This window comes from Aptenodytes patagonicus, chromosome 4 (genome assembly GCF_965638725.1).
Source record: "Aptenodytes patagonicus chromosome 4, bAptPat1.pri.cur, whole genome shotgun sequence".
Taxonomy (NCBI): Eukaryota; Metazoa; Chordata; class Aves; order Sphenisciformes; family Spheniscidae; genus Aptenodytes; species Aptenodytes patagonicus.
This window is the reverse complement of record NC_134952.1, coordinates 6,286,651-6,303,969: the sequence shown is the minus strand read 5'-3', so window position 1 is coordinate 6,303,969 and position 17,319 is coordinate 6,286,651. Positions and strand designations below refer to the sequence as shown.

Below are 17,319 nucleotides of genomic sequence, written 5' to 3'. Positions count from 1 at the left end.
GAAAGCCACGCAGCAGGACCGGCAGCCTGAGCCTGCCTTTGCTAGAGAAGGCTCTCCCATGAACACACAATGCCTGGACAGCGCTAGGAGAGAACAGCTGCGCTGACTGAAAGCTTTCCTTTAACTACGCTGCGAGGGCCTTAAATGGCGGATATTGTTTGTGAAAAGAGCCTGAAGCGATGCAAACTAAACTGATGCACAGAAGCGACTGTTAAAAGCAGCTTTAATAAAATGTGTAGTGATTCAGAAAACCAAAGAACCTGCCACTGAAGGTTTTTGGTAGCAGATTAAGCCAAAGTGCCTTTTAGGGAAAGATGGTACTTGAAGCTAAGAATGTATTTCAGGACTTTATATCTAAAAATACGTAACATTACACCACCGTTGCCATTTCACCACAGCCTCTCACAGGGGAGACGGGCTGAACAGAAAAGGGTAAGATAATTTACAGACTGCACTCCCCAAGAAGAAGTATATTACAGTAGTTTCTTGGAGAATACACTCCCCAGGAAGAAAAAAAAAAAAATATACATTACAAAGTATTCTCACATATTGAGTTTTGCATTTTGAATGTAGGACAGAATATCCCATTGCAAAAAAAAAAAAGAAAAAGAAAAGGCAAACTGTACACATTCGCTTCATCCTTAGCTACGGAGGGTAGCTAATCGCGACTGCATTGCTTCAATGTCGTCTTCCTCATCAACAGCGGCAGCCGCTCCCATGGGTTCGGGCTCTGGAAGAGCGTCTGTGACTTTACTAGGTGCTTTACCCAAGGCCCCTGCAAACAACACACGGTGTGCATTAGGTCTTCATTTAATAATTAGCAGCTTCCAGGTACAGATACTTAAAATAATTCAACCTGTCGCTTTCGGTAGAGGTCGCACACAAGAACTGTTGGGACTTGCTCAGCCCTGGGCCGTCGGCCGATGCAGCAGTACCGACCTGTCGGCCCCTCCTGAGCCCGCTGGTGGGCCGGGGAGGAGTGGCTCCCCCCCGAGCCGTGCTGCTGGCCGGCTCCCACAGCCCGCCCGGCAGGAAGGGAGCTGCTCCCAGCCAGGAAACGGGATGGAAAAAAAGCCAAGCGGGACGTGAGAAACAAGAGAGGGCAACAAGCCAGCGGCAGGCACGAGGTAACAGCAGGGCAGGAGCTGGGGAACTGTGCTTTCAGCGCGTTGCAGCTGAACACAGCTCCGGCGCTTACGTTTGTCACACCACGTCACAAGAAATTCAGGTAAGGAGCATTCTAAGCATTATCTAAGTTAAATAACTAAAAGAGTAGATCGTTACCTCATGAGCTGTATGGCAGAAGTTGGGGGTTTGGGTTGGGTTTTGGTTTTTAGGGGGCTTGTTTGTTTGTTTTTGTGGGGCTTTTTCCCCCCAACAACTCGAGACACTAACAGCATTTTACAGCCAGGAACCACAACACAGCCTAAGGCTCAAGGCAATGCAGCTGAGTTTATTCCCTGGCTTCATTAATAATGGTACATCTAGTCAATCATACAATTTCACCTTGCTAAGAGGATCCACTGTACAGACAAACACTGATCTGTTAAAACCTCAATTACAGAGCTCTGCAGACATCAGCTGATGCGTATTACTTACGCTTTACCAAACCGCACCAGCCTTCTCAGCCAGTATTCCCCGAGAAACCAGTTTGTCAGAGCACTCTGCCTATTAGCAAAGGCAAAGCCACCACCGGGAGAGCGCAGTTAAGCCAGAATAGACAAAGATTTAAATTGCTGCATCTTATCGAACAGAGCGGGGGCAAGGCTCCACTCTCGGCAAACACACACGAACTCACCAGCTGTAATTTCAAAAAGGATTTTGTCGATTTCCATCTCGGCTTCCTCCTCCATTTCCTCCTGATCCTCCAGGCTTTCAAAGGTGTCCTCCAGCATTTCCTCTATAATACCAGCCTAGCAGAAAACAAAAAGGCAGCGCGTGATGCCCTTGGAAACAGCAGAGTAAGAGGACACACTTCCTACTTTCAAGATCAGGTTACGCCTGTCCAGGCATTTAACAACCGCTCGCTCGCTGCTCAAGCTTTCCCGATCAAGGCTCTCCTGTTGCATGAGGGTTGGCCAACACGCTTGCCTACGGTTTAAGCACGTGTCTGTACAACTGGTGCACTGGAAGAGCGGTAAGAAAACTGAGGATTAAATTACACGTGTTCTCACTGTGAAACCCTCAAGCTATTATTCCTTCTTGTTGCATGTCTGAACACCGACAACCCAGCTTGCTCCAAGCATGTGAAATACAACTGCAAACTTCAGTCATGAAGCATAAATTGTGTAACATGCTGTACAATTAGTGTCTGACATGGGTTCCCTTTTTTCTATCCACGTTTGAAAACGTTCCTCTGCAGGGCCTGCAACCTAGATATGGCCAAATTGTTCTGGTGCACAATGGTAAAATTATTAAGAAATAAGCCAATTTGAACTAAACAGTCCAGAGTGGTAAGAGGGGAAAAAGCAAAACAATTTTGGTAGTTGAAAAGGTAAAAGCCGTCATAGAGAATTAGTATGCTTTAAAATCAGAGCGCTTTCATCAGATGGAGTCACTAAGCTAGATGTTTTAAATCCAGTATCAGGATAGCCATCTTGCCTAAGATGGGACTGTCAGCTGTCAGCTTCCCGCTCCGCAACAGGCTGTGGTGGGTCTTTCTCAGTGAACATTTTCATCCCTGAAAGCAGGGAGCTCAGTCTCCCCAGAACAGGCAGAAGCTCGGGAATACAGCAGTCACTGGGCGCAGGTGTGAACCCTGCTTCGAGCCTCCGTCTCCCCCCGCCCTTGGGGCTAGGATGACCAAGCCACAACCGCTCTGTGCGGGGACTGGTCTTCCTCCTTCCGTCCTCAACCTCAGCAGCAGCTTTTTTTGGCTTCAAGCTTTACGCCAAACGTGTTGCAGGTATTGCCAAGTCAGGGTTTTCCCCACATACAGTAACCTGCTAGAAAGTCCCCAGCTATTACTGTGCTACTTTCTGTTTGTCAGAGCTCACACAAGCCCTCTGACAAAGGGGCCACCTAAGCGGTTGCACAGCACGCTAACCACCACCTCTCGTTCACCCAAGTCTTATTTATGGTATAGGTCTTACCTTCATCATCTCTCTGGACAACTCCCTCATCGTTGCTTGGATTTCAGGGATTTTTACTAGATTTTGCATAGCTTTCATGACTTCTGTGCTCTTCTGCAATGAACCTGCTACTCTCAGGACAGCTGTGAAGGAGAGGCATAGAAAAGCTTGAACGATCCATGCACCACCGAAAGCAAAGAAATTCTATCCTCCCTACACGGACAGAAATCTGTTGGCATTTAGGCAATTTAATTAAAAGAAGAAATGGGCACTCTGCTTCTTCCTTCTTGTCTACCTTTCTGGAAAAGCTCAAGTCCTACCCACATCGGGGAAAAAAAAGTTTCTAGCAAAGATACTGGTCCTGTGTGATTAGCTGGAGCAATCCAGATTGCCTGCAGAGAGATTTCAACCCACTTGCACTCCAGTTCATAAAGAGAGATCCCCGAGGAGCTCCTGCCTGCGCCCCGCAGCAGCCGGAGGTCTTGCTGAGGGTTTCACCAGTGGAGCTACAGTCCAGCTCCACGTCTGACACTGGGTAGTGGAAGCTAACTCTGGCACAAGTTCTAGTGCAACAGTTTCACAGCAAACAGGAAGCTAGAAAATTAACACTGAAGCAGATAAGCTGGAAGTAAGTGTAGTTTAAACTGAATTTAACAACACTCTTTCCAGAGGCTACTCTCATAATATAGCTTAAAAGCTCTTCTCATGTATGTTGATACACCGAGATCAAAATGCAATAATTAAGGGTACTCTGAGGTTCTTGGATTGTGCCATCTAACTTCGCAGCTTCCTAGCCATGGAGAACTTACCTGTTTGTATATAAAATGGTCACTCTTTAATGAAGCAAAATGAAGGTACAGCAGATATTATTTTTCATTTTAATATTTAATTTCTTTAAGAACGTTACGCTTGTGATGTTAACAAACTAACAGAAATCTTGCCTTTAGCGGTCATTTCCCCAAGATGAAGCAAGTTAATACATACCCCAGACTGAATTCTAGATTCCTTCCTATTGCTTGCGCAAGGGTATCGGAACATTCCCAGTAAGGTGAAGATGCTGGTAGCGATAATAAGGAGTTTTTCCTTTTAAAGGACACCTCAAGCTGCAAGGATGGCCTTTGCTTCCCTTTTCCAAATGAGGTACGTGGGGAGCCGCATTTGACCTATCGTAAGGTTACACTTCAGGTTCACATTGCGACTCCTGATTTACCACTCACCTCGTGTTAAAATCTACTTTTTAGCAAGCAACTAGCTTGGATAATGCTGGGGTGGGGGGAAATACTTTGACATTTCAGTGCATGTTAGCCTCCACCAAGTCTTCCCCTGTCTTTAATGCTTTCTGCTCTGCTCTCGTTGCAGGCTGGAATGCTCTAAGGTGTGGAAAATACTGCAGGAAGCCTATTACAACAGATTTCTGACGCGGATGAGGAATGAGGGAAATATGCTGGTACTGGGGGGGGGCACAAAGGACCAAGCAGGGTTTACAGAGAGCTAGGTATTAAGCCACAGGGCAAATCGATTCATCCACATCAAGGAAATCAATTGCTGCCCGCATCTCCATTTAGAACTCAGTAACTGTCCTAAGACTCTTGCTAGAGAAACAATAATTTACAAGAAAAAGGGAATTCTACTGAAGGAAATAAACCTCACGTTACAGATCCTGTCAAAATCAGTAACAACAACAGGCTCCACAAGGATACAGGGATGTTAGGCACGCATTCAAACTGTTTAGGAATGCACACTAAAAATGTGCCCCAAATTACCACAAGAGAGTTCTGTTTCAGAGCACGATTCTCATGTCACCGCAACCCTCAGGCTCTGCGGAGACGTGTTAGATTATCTGTTGAGCAGCTAATCAGAGGAAACACAGCCAGCGAGGATCTAGGGAACAACGAGGGGTAGGAACCCCAGGAAGCTAACTGGGAACTCCCTGACTACTCCAGAGCCCAGGGTGGGAAACCCATCCAGACAGGGCAGTGGGGAAACAGTCTCCAGAACATCCTGCAGACTGAAGGGGGTTATTGCCTACAGGGACACAGGACTCGGTATGGGATGCAGGGGAAGAGAGCATTTTCTGAACCGAGAAAAACTTATGGAATCTTTTAAGGCGATTGCAGGAATGTGATTGAACATGAGAAACTTTTTATTGGATGTTTAAGGGAAGGACCAAAGGTGGAGAAAGGGAGGGATCAAGGTGGACCAGGGAAGACCATAAACCTCGGGGGCCTACAGGTCCAGGTACCAGCAGCTCAGGCAGAGGAGATCTGGGGCTAGTTACCGGATAGCTGGCCAGCTTAGACTGAGTGTCTGAGAGCAGCTACTGGAACACCCCATGTATTGTGCATGTGTGTATAGACATGTAGTCTACTAGTGGACCTCAGTCCTAATCGGCTGAAGAGGAAGACCGGGATTGAGCCATCAGTGCTGTTCGTGGTTGTGTGAAAGCTGCATGTGTTTACATGGGTGCTGGTAAAGGCACTGCTGTGAGCATGTGTGGGTGCGTGTGCCTACTGGGAACAGGTGCTCAGCCTGGCTGGATGTGGGGATAAGGAACTGCAGCAGCCTCACACCTCTGGGCCCGCTACGGGAGGAATTTCCCTGGCTCCTGAAGCCCGCTGGAATCAGCTGCCTTTCCCAAGAGTAGGACTGCTTCCAAATTCAAGCTCTGCCTGCATTTGACCTTGGTTCTGAAAATGGAAACCCAGACCTCACCTCTAAAGCTAGAAGCACTCAGAAGTTGTTCTTACCGAGCTGGTTCTTCATCCCCATGAGAACAGAGTTCATGTGAGCTTTGGATGCATAGAGTTTGCTTACAGCCTTTCGAGAGCGGATCAGTTCCTTTGCCAAGATCACACACACATCCTTCTGACCCTTTTTGGCAGCATCCTTTATTGACCGCTTCACCTTCTCCTCTTCTCTCTGGATATCTGGAGTACAGAAAAAACACAGCAAATAGTGACAAGCCGCTAAAGATTTGGAAGAGAAACCAGTCATTTGTTGGGGTGTATTTTCAACGCAAAGAATCTTTTCTGCTTGATTTCAGATCCCCTCTGTTACTCAAAGACCTTGTTCTAGGCTGATTTACATGTTAGCTGATTAATTCAACTCAATATTAGTAGGAAAATTCTCACTACTAAACATCCAGCTCTGTAATTTCCTTTGCAGTTCAGAGTACTGTAAAGGACTGTCCAGGAATATCACTGCGTGAAGCTGCGCTGACTGAGGTGAATTCTTAAGAAGCAAAAAAGGTCCAGTAAGAACAAAGCACTCTGAGATGACTACTTGACTTACAACTTCACAATAACTTCCTGACTATTAAACTGGCCTGATATAAATATACAGATAAATACATACACACATATTATATATTTTATATATATATACACAGACAGTTTAAGACTACTGTACTGATTTGCTGCTTACAAGATTACCTCTTCCGTGTTCATCACCAGATAGCCCCTCTTCGCCAGGAAGGAACAAAGTTGTCACAAGAAGTTTAAAACTAGCAGTCTCGGAAGACAGACGGGTATTTTACTAGCAAAAATACTTAGCCGTCAGACTACATTCAAAGCTTAACCCATATGCCCACCTTCAAGTGAATCTGAGGGCTGCTGTAGGCAGAATTGTCCTCACTGTTTCTAAGTCTCTGAAATGTGTGTTTTTCTGAAAAAAATACATTCAGAAAGATTGTAGAAGGCTGATCTCACAGAGGCTAGAAAGTTTTACATATATACTGCCTTTAAAAAAAAAAAAGGCATAACCATTTATATAGTGAATTTGTAAGGGTGTGTCCACAACTTTAAGAGTTACTTAGAACCACAGATTTGTTAATTACTGCCAAAAAAAGCCTTCATCCTTGCAGATAGACTTAATTATTCCCCCCATCAGGCACAACTCATTGAGCCTCAACTGGATACCCAGCCAAGTCTGTACTTGTACTTAAGGAGTTAAGGTCTTGAGTTTATACTGCTCATACTTTAAGACACATGCATTAGGTGTTTGTCTAAACTGGCACATTCAAATTATAAGCTGGCTGGCTGGTGCCAAAGCTATGGATAATTTTATCAGGGAAAACTAGTATGCTGGTAAATTGTTAGATATAACTTAAAGCAGCCTGTTCAAACTCTCCTGGTATCCAGTTTCACTCAATAGCTTTTTATAAGAGCATGCTGGAGCAGGAGTACTGAACTAAGCCTGGACAAAATGAGCACCAAATAATTGGATTTGATATATTATACACTAAACAGGCTTCCTTAAATAACGTAGGTTTCTCTAGCAAATCTGGGGTGACTGTTCACATGTCTGCCTTGTCAGATAACGCTGGCTGTGTACAGCAGAAGCCAGGTACCTCAAAAAGCTCAGAGTAAGAAATGCAGGAACAAGCAGGGGCTGTAACAACCCCCTTCCTTTTCCAGACTCGGCAATAAATTAGCCACTGATAAAATGTGGATCTAAGAGTCCGCAAAAACATTATCCTAAAGTAAATAAAGAATTCAGATAGTGAGGGTTAGGCTCGCCTTCCTGCAAAGAGTTGAAGGAAATGACTGCAAGAACAATTATTTCTAGCAAAGGCTTTGTTCAAATTTGGTTTTGTTTGAGTCTTCTTGATTTATACCAGACAGAAGTTACGCGTAGGCAAGAATCAGAAGTTGCCCTTTCGTAAAAACAAAGGCATCAACGCACGCTTTTTGGCACAGGCCAACCTTGAGACTTCGACGCAGCTTCTCACGTGGGAGTTAATGAACCCTGTACTCAAGATGAGTCATTCTCTCAGTATCATTCAATAGTGTCTTTATCCTAAAGGGCTGGCAGAAATCTGTAGGATCGTAATCAGAAAACCATAATCCTTGCTGCTTCCCCACTATTTTCTGCAGAAATGTCACAAGCTTGAAGACATCTGTATGTCAGACACGGGAGCGAGCCAAGTCCCAGCACATCAGAACAGGTACAAAACAGCTGAAGCGCTACAGCAAAAACCAGAAAACATCAGTACTCCAGCAGTACTGAGGAATTATGACATTTACTTTGTCAGGCTAAAACCAGCCACAAGTATTGTGTTACTACATCCAAACTAGGGTAGTGGGGCCCTGTACTCGAGTGAATGCTTTCACTTGCATGACAAACTGCTGAATATGAGATTAGCGGCATAAAATGTGCAAGAATGGTCAACTCCACCTTTGAAGGTCAATGCCAGCTATGCACCTCTAGTGAGACAAAGTCACTACACCGTGACTTATTATTCCAACTATATTAACTCGAAAAATTCAATTCTGAAGTCATGAGGATACCTTTCATTTCTTCGAACCTTCCAAGCCCTCAAAAGCAACCTACACCAAACAGAAATCACGACAACAGCAAGAGTCCAACAACAGATGGTTCGAAACAGCGTGTTGATGTATCAGTAACTGTGCTGTCTGGGTGAGCCAAGTGTTCGGGTGACCCAAGCCTACTCAGTTCATCCCAGGTGGATCTGAGTTTTGCCATATCAAAACACATCTAGCACAGCCTTCCCCAGGGAAACTAAGAGAGGTCCCAGCTCAGCATCCTTACTCAAAGATTACAGCCATTTCCTGTGTAAATCTCAATCGAAATGATAAAGCCTGGCAGAATCCAACTACAGGGGGTACTTTTTGGAAAAAAAAAAAAAACAAACCAAAAAAACACCACAAACCACCAAACAAAAAAAACAACAAAAAACCAAAAAACAACCCTTTAGTGGCACATGGCTGTCATCTTTCAGCAGCAGCCTGCTAGCCTGGTAAGTGTCCAGCAGAACCACATACTTCCACAGCTGACACTTGGCAAGATGTGAAATCCCAGCACAATATGGGCATTACAAAGATACTCTGTACTTTATTTTAATGGGAATTATCAGAATAGCAGATAGTTGGTAGTTAGTCTAAGCTCTTATGTGCTGAACTGTATTTCTTTCTGAAATACATATACAGAGATGTCTAGAGCTGTTACAATAATTAGATTTACATCCACGTCAAAATATCAGACCCAATATCTATATAGGCCATTAGAAGTATTATGGCACGCATAAAGTTGAGAGAAAACCAGAATCTCAAGAAACCATCAACAGTGAACACATGGGTAGTTTGCTCCTGTGGAAGATGTGACCTCTGAAACATACTCTGCTAATAAGATCAGCCACGTTTCAGGTGCTCTGTGCCTGATACAGCCACACAAAGTGCCTTGGAGAACGCAAAACAATTCACAAGCGTAACGAACATCACTGTACATTGGTTTTCCTGGAAGAGGCATAAACCATGTCCTCATTTTACAGATGAGGATAAAGACAGGCTTTGTACTGCACAAGCATCTCTCTCCAACCAACTCATACAAATCTACAAGTGGGAGAATATATGAACCCTGCCAGCTTAGTCCAGAAGCGTGGGGCTGGGGAGGAAAGGGGCAAGGGAGAATGTTTGCCTTGAGGAGTCACTCAAAACAGGCATGCGCCCACTAACCAGACGCTGACACAAAATATCCTTTACCAGCACATCCCACGGACCAATCCTGAAGGCAGGGTAGAAGACAAAAAGGGGAAAATAGAATCTGCCCCAAACCTACTTTCAGATTCTGGAAAAGCAGGCGGATGAGAGAACAAGAAACTGAACTAGGGGCAGTGTAATAATAAGCGACTCCTCTGCTTTTCAAGACCTCTTCAAAAATGTAATACCCATAATTTAGCAGCAAAACACCCACTGAGAAAAGTTGTTTTTTTTTTCTCTCCTGTTTGCAATTTTCCCAAGCTGACAGCAAGCTACTTTTGTTTAGCATGTGCACTTCATGCCAGTACATACCTGCAGAACTTTCTACACGTGGAATTACATACCACACCAATACTATTCATTAAATCAATGTGGCTGAAGTTCTGGATAAGTCTAATTCATCTTATCAAATGGGATTTAAGAGCATTATGTCTTACTGGAAGCACACAATATTCAAGTTCTTTCGAAAATTTTACCTGAAGAACTTCACAGCGACGTCATTTTGTAACACAGACTAAGCCTGGCCCCAGGATCACATTCGTCTTCCTTTATTCCAGACGCGATAGAGTACCCTGGGTTATTAGATTTCACAGCCTCCCCCAATTAAAGCAAAAAAACATTGAAGGCAGACAGGGAAAGGAAAAACAAAAAATGAGACATAAGTACAAACCTCTGATCTGTCTATCAATCACTCTCATTTCTTTCCTTATCTTCAAGGACCACTCATTGACCTTAAAAAGAGAAAGTGAGAGTTACTTGAAATTCCAAGTTTAAAACTATGCTTTCATACTTTCACGTAACAACCATTCAATATCAAAAGCAGCACTTCAAAATGCACAAGCTTTAAGTTATGCGTCACGTTTAAATATTTCATCATTCAAATAAAAAAAAAAAAAAACCAACATTGCAGAGATACCACCAATTATTGCACTCCTCTTAACATTCAGACAAGGAGTTAAGGAGGACGCGGCTTGTGAATCAGAGACGCTCACTGCCTGGCTAACTTCCCACGTCACAGCGACGTCACTGTGCAGAGAGAATTGCCGCAGGGGATTTCATCATAAGGTAGAAACTTTGGCATGGGATGACAGCACCAAGAGACTACCCATTTCAGTCAGAAGGAACCCCAGGAGGTCTCCAAGCCAACCTCCTACTCAAAACTGGCTGGACATCCGGGCCCAAAGAGTTGGGGTGAATGGGGTTAAATCCAATTGGTGGCCGGTCACAAGTGGTGTTCCCCAGGGCTCAGTTTTGGGGCCAGTTCTGTTTAATCTCTTTATCAATGATCTGGACAAAGGGATCAAGTGCAACACTACACGCTTGGGGAAGAGTGGCTGGAAAGCTGCCCAGCAGAGAAGGACCTGGGGGTGCTGGTCGACAGCCGGCTGACCATGAGCCGGCAGTGTGCCCAGGCGGCCAAGGCGGCCAATGGCATCCTGGCCTGTATCAGAAATAGTGTGGCCAGCAGGAGTAGGGAAGTGATCGTGCCCCTGTACTCGGCCCTGGTGAGGCCGCACCTCGAATACTGTGTTCAGTTTTGGGCCCCTCACTACAAGAAGGACGTTGAGGTGCTGGAGCGTGTCCAGAGAAGGGCAATGAGGCTGGTGAGGGGTCTGGAGAACAAGTCTTATGAGGAGTGGCTGAGGGAACTGGGGCTGTTTAGCCTGGAGAAAAGGAGGCTGAGGGGAGATCTCATCGCTCTCTACAACTACCTGAAAGGAGGCTGCAGCGAGGTGGGTGTCGGTCTCTTCTCCCAAGTAACCAGCGACAGGACAAGAGGAAATGGCCTCAAGTTGCGCCAGGGGAGGTTTAGATTGGACGTGAGGAAAAATTTCTTCACTGAAAAGGTTGTCAAGCATTGGAACAGGCTGCCCAGGGAAGTGGTTGAGTCACCATCCCTGGAGGTATTGAAAAGACGTGTAGATGTGGTGCTTAGGGACATGGTTTAGTGGTGGACTTGGCAGTGTTAGGTTAACGGTTGGACCTGATGATCTTAAAGGTCCTTTCCAACCTAAATGATTCTATGATTCTAAGTTCAGACAGGTTGTTCAGGGCCTCGTCCATTGAGTTTTGACACTGTCCAAGGGCAGAGACTTCACAGCTGCTCTGGGCATCTGTTCCAGCACTTAATCACTCCTGTGGTGAGGAACTTCCCTTATGTCCAATTCAAAATTCTCCTCTGGCCACCTGTGGCTGCAGCCTCTTTCCTGTCACTGGGCACACCTGAAAACTACCTGGCTCTGTCTTCACTACAACCCCATTAGAGGCAGTGAAAGGCTTCAGACTCTTGCCCCTTCGCGTTCTCTTCTCCAAGCTAAAACGAGCCCAGTTCCCTCAGCCTCTCCTCCTGTGTCATGGGCTCCAGTCCTCTGCCACCTTGGTGGCCCTCTGCCGCACTCTCCCCAGTTTGTTGATATCCTTGAACTGGGTGCCCAAACCGGGACACTGTTTTGCAGATGTGGCCTCATTAATGCCGAATGCAGCAGAGTAACTGAACAGCCGTTTGCCTCAACTTGATGATTACGCTTCACTAATGCAGCCCAGTTTGCCCTCATCGCTGCGAAGGCGCACTGCTAACTCATGTTTATTATCCGCGGGAAGGCCAGGTCCTTTCCTGCAGAGCTGCTGCCCAGCCAGCCCCAGGCCGCACGTCCCTACGTGCAGGGATGGTCGTCCCACATACATAACCCCGCATTGCTCAACATCATGAGGTTCCTGCTGGCCTGTTCCTCCCGCTTGCTCAGGTCCCCCTACACAGCAGCTCTGCCCTCCAGCTTCCCTTCCCCTGCATTTGGTGGGGTTCAAACACAGCCACCCCCTCTACAGCTTCCCTCCTGGGACCCGCCAAGATCTCTCTGTTCCAGCACTCCTGGCTCTCCTGACACAGGGCGCTGAAGAAGGTGGGGAGCACCACTTGCTCCGACCACCTCTCTGGGGAAGCAGAGACATCAGACAGGCAGCAGCTGCCAGACATCCCACTGAGAACTGGAAGGGCTTGCGGTAAACAAGGACGCAGAGAAGGGCTGTAGAACCAGAATCAAGAGTCGGGAGGTAATACTAGCATACAAACAGAGTGCCAAATGCTCGTGGAGCTCTGATGCTACTTTTATTGTTAGCAGCACAGATTTTGCACAGTATCTAAAAAAAACCCCTAAGTATTAAGATGACCTCTAGTTCATGGATCCACTTGCACACTGTACATGCCAGTCAAGAAGTCTAGTTGGCTGTACGAATAGTTTCATATGAAAATCACCCTGATTTTTATGTGATTTTTTTTTTTAATTCAAATAAAAAGCTTTGTCTACCTGAAAAAGCTTTATAACAGAACTGTAAAAAGAGCGCTCTTCAGTGCACGAGCCCAGCAGAGCAAGACAGATTCTTAGACCTTTACCGGTCTCAAAAGAAATGCTCTCAGTCACCATGAACAAGACCATGTTTTGACTACAGACAACAACCACCATCTGAGCTGCCCAAGCACAAAATCTGCTGCAAAAAACCTCAAAACCAAAAGCCCTGCAGAGCTCTGTGCGTACACTTTATGGGTGTGCAGAAGTTTTGAAGGGGTTTCAGAAAGCTCCTGTACCTTTTAGTTGAAATCCATTTTATTACAGGAAAAAAAAACAACCTTGCCAGACCAACTGCAGCCTCCCCTCTTGCTGTTCAGAATAGGGCAGAAAAATTTCATGTGGATTCATTCCTCACCCCTGATAAGAGGCTAAGAAGGTCCCTCTTTTGAGTGTGCCTATGCTAGACGGAGAGAAGAGGGGAAAGAGACTGAGGTAAAGCATGATTGAACTCTGGCTGGCCAACTGTCACCTCTCAAATGTAACATCTTCTAGAGATTTGCTCTACAAGTTGTATTCTAGAACAAACCAACATGTATTAAGCCTTCACGTACAAGCACAATCGGCAACTGTCAAACAAACTACAGCAGGATTCACAGATTCTGTCTCTGTGATGCACAACCCAGCACAAAGACACCATTAAACCACGACTGGCCGTATGTTGTCATCAATCCCTGCTAACTCTGACAGCAGAAAACTCTTTGATAGCTCATCCCTAATACTGCCCAGGAATAAGCTGCTTCACACGACAGTCCTCAAAGACAGAGCTGGGTGCTTCTTCCTTCGCTGGTCTTCCCAACGCACATCACCAGTTCTGTGTATGAGAGGAGGAGGAAATCCCATTGACCCTCATCCAGACTACTGCATGCTTCCAGTTACACGGGACACAGCAATTTGTCGAGCAGTAAAGAAGCTGTACTGCCGGTCTCACGCAGGACACCAGGGATACAGCTACAAACCACGGCACAATGCAGCGCAGAGGTAGCAATGCTGGGAATAGAAGCACTGTCAACTAAGCAAGGCTAATTAGCCCAGGCACAACTCCCTGCTGATGAAGCTATTCTGTTTCCAGTTCTGACATAAACAAAAACGTCATTCTCACAGCACCGCATCACACTGGAGAGTCAGCCAGCAAAACACTAAACCGAAATAAACCACTCAGACTACACTGGAGGAAAACCACAATCCAGACATGGCATTAAATATATAGTAGACCCCCAGCTTTAGACAGGCTGAAATGCATCACTAGCTCCTCACAAGGACTGAAGATGTTTGCCTCGTATCATTCAGCCAGTAAGTCCCTTCCCATCGACAGACAGCGAGCATACAAACAAACCCAGGGTGACCCACTGCCATCACAAAAATCTCAACCTCTTCCCATCATCAGCCACCTCCTGTGGTGCTCGGATTGCTTTCTCTAGCCCTACTCAGGGACAGTATCTTGTGTGCAGCTGCTGGCAGACACTAGGTAAGCGGTGCTATTTCCCCATCATCTAGTAAGCAGAAATAACTTCTTCCTTCTAAAGCTGTGCAGCTAGATACAGGAGGGAAGAAATTTCTTACTATTAATGGGTTTCTCAATATCGCTGTTATGACCTGTGAAGTCATCATGCCAACCTGCAACCCAAGAGCGCGCTCATGACAGCAAGGTGACCCACATCATTTCTCCCTGTGGTTCAGAGACGCCTGTTTTCTAGCACCTTTGCAGGCTTTTCTGCAAACAGCTCCAAGATGACCCACAGACACTCTGTGTTACTGGAAAATACAAGCTTGCCAGTTATGGAAAGGGAAGAGCGGTCATCGGACATGAAACAACAAGAATTTATCAGTGCAGCATAACCACATCGTGCGGGTTAAACGGTAGTCTGATGCTTTATCCCGCCATTGAGAGCAGCAGTCTCCAAACCCCATTTCTCTGTGGTATCTTCCAACGCTGCTCATGAACAGAGGAAACTATAACCAGCCTGCATGGTGCTCTGACACAGGTAGAGGAAGAAGGGAAAGTACACTATGAAAAGTATATTCCTTAACTAACGCTATCACCCAACAAGCTATGGCTACAGCCTGCTCCCCTGCGACCTGGTTTGTACAAAGCAGCCGGGAATATCTGTGACCCGGCAGCTCTTCTAAGCCTTCAACTGCAGTACCTGTCACCTTCTCCCTGTTGCTTTTTTCATACCTCTAATGTATTTGATCTTTCCCCCCGTCAAATAGATGGTTTTAATTAATGTATTAGTAGTGATTTATGAAAGGCAACAGTGAAATCCCTCAGCGTCTCAATTATTTCATTTCACTGTGACATTTTAAGTGTGTGGGTAGAAGCAAGGCTTACAAAGTTTGCCTGCGGACTCAGAAAACCACCAAGTCCCAATATTTCAGCTGTTCATATTTTCAAGCCTCTTTTTGCAACAGGAGCTAGAAGCCCCTAACGAAGCCGGAGGCCTAGAAGTTGTGGAAGACAGCTAACAGCAAGCTAAAAATCCAGGAGCCGCTGACTAAGCCTCCCCAAACCACGCCACCCAGGATGCACCGCTCCTTCGGCTACTGCTCCTGTGGCCCCGAGAGCCCCCCCCCCCCCCCCAAGTCCCTGCACAGCCCCAGGGCGCAGGAGCGCCCTGACAGCGGGCCGAGCGCGCTAAGAAGTTGCCGCATTTCCGAAGAAGCGAAGTAACCGAGCGCGGGCGCCCCCAGCCCGTTTGGGGACGGAGTACCAGGGCTCCTCACCTGCTGCTGAGGCCCAGCCGCCACAGCGATGCCCCGGGACAGACCTCACCGGGGCCCACCCCGCCCGCTCCGAACTCCAAACCCTCCTCTCCCCGGCCGCGGGGGTGCGGGCTCGCCGCTTCCCCTCGGTTCCGGGCCGGGTGCTGTCAGGCGAGGCCCCCGGCGCCGCGGCGCCTCGCCCAAGCCGGGCCCGGCCCTTCCGCAGCCCTCGCCCGGCGCCACGGCAACGCCGCGCACCTAGGCCGCCCCCGCCGCCTCCCAGCCTCCGCCTGAGGCGGCGCCGCCGCCGCGGCCTCACCATCTCCTTGGGCGGCTTCTCGGGGGTCTTCCCGAAGAGGCCCATGGCGGCGGCCGCCTCGCGCCGCCCGGCCCTTCCGGGTTCACCGTCCCCGCCCGCCGTCAGGGGCGGGCCATCCACACTGCGCATGCGGCGCCGGCCGCGCCGGGCTCCGCCCCGCCCCCGCCGGCACCGCCCATGCGGCGCCAGTGCGGGAGGGGCGGGTGACGCCTGAGCGGTCCCGCCCACGCCCCTCGCCCCGCCCCTAGGGGAGGTCCCAACGGTCGTCGAGGCTCGGGCGCAGCCGCGCTTCACACGGCCCCGCGTCGCTTCACACGGCCCGATCAAGCTCCGCACGGCCCCATCAAGCCCCACACAGCCCCATCCGGCCCTATCAAGCCCCATCAAGTCCCACACGGCCCCATCAAGTCCCACACGGCCCCATCAAGCCCCATCAAGTCCCACACGGCCCCATCAAGCCCCATCAAGCCCCGCACGGTCCCATCAAGCCCCATACGGCCCCATCAAGCCCCATCAAGCCCCATACGGCCCCATCAAGCCCCATCAAGCCCCATACAGCCCCATCAAGCCCCACACGGCCCCATCAAGCCCCATCAAGTCCCACACGGCCCCATCAAGCCCCGCACGGCCCCATCAAGCCCCACACGGCCCCATCAAGCCCCGCACGGCGCGGGCGTGCAGGGGAAAGGGTGCGCGGGGCAGTCGGCGGGACCTGGCCGAGGCGCTTATACTGCTCGGGCACCTTCTCCGAGTCGGTGGCGTCGTGAATTGAACCGGCAGGAGTTTGCGGTGGGCTGTACCCATTGGGAGCAATAAAAGCAGATGACAGAGCAGGTTATGTCACCGCCTGCCCTCCCCCGTCACACAGACTGCAGGAAAGCACAGTAAGAGTATTTATAAAATCTAGTCGCGCAAGGGGTGACTCAAGCTAGACTTCACATCTTTCTCTTGCAGCCCAGGGAAGACCCGCAGGAGACCCAAAGAGAGACAGCTGGTAGCGCAGAAGATGCTGCCTGCCTTGTCTTCAGCTGCCAAGGTTCTTTCGGAGATACCCTACCAGCAAGGCCTGGCTCACCTCCACCCTCCGCTGTCCTCTCCGCAGCAAAGGGTGGATAACCTGGCCAAAATTAATGGACAGCTCGGAGCCACCCTGCAGGGGTGCAGATGGTCGCTCCATCTCCTTGCGCCCCGATGCACAAGCTGAGACACAGAGGACTAGAAATAATCACTGATGCACAGAAAGAGTGCAAAAGCTTAAGAAGAAAAAGGTGCTATTAGCTTAATCTAACTCTAATACCTTACAGTTATACTTACCCTCATTATTTAATTCCCAGAGAAAGACATTTTAGTAACAGTTACAAAAACGTACAGTTCACCTTTGTCTG

General features: G+C 47.9%; 1 protein-coding gene across 1 annotated transcript; it reads right to left on the bottom strand.

Annotated features, from left to right (window-relative positions):
* Positions 1 to 206: 206 nt before the first annotated feature.
* On the bottom strand, positions 207 to 16,040 carry CHMP3 (charged multivesicular body protein 3). The gene is made up of 6 exons (XM_076335715.1): positions 15,935 to 16,040; positions 10,239 to 10,299; positions 5,819 to 5,998; positions 3,093 to 3,214; positions 1,799 to 1,913; positions 207 to 775 (listed from the first exon to the last, which is right to left on the bottom strand). Exons 1-6 carry the CDS (start codon positions 15,977 to 15,979, stop codon positions 642 to 644), a joined length of 657 nt encoding a protein of 218 aa, XP_076191830.1. The 5' UTR covers positions 15,980 to 16,040; the 3' UTR covers positions 207 to 641.
* Between the last annotated feature and the right edge of the window lie 1,279 nt (positions 16,041 to 17,319).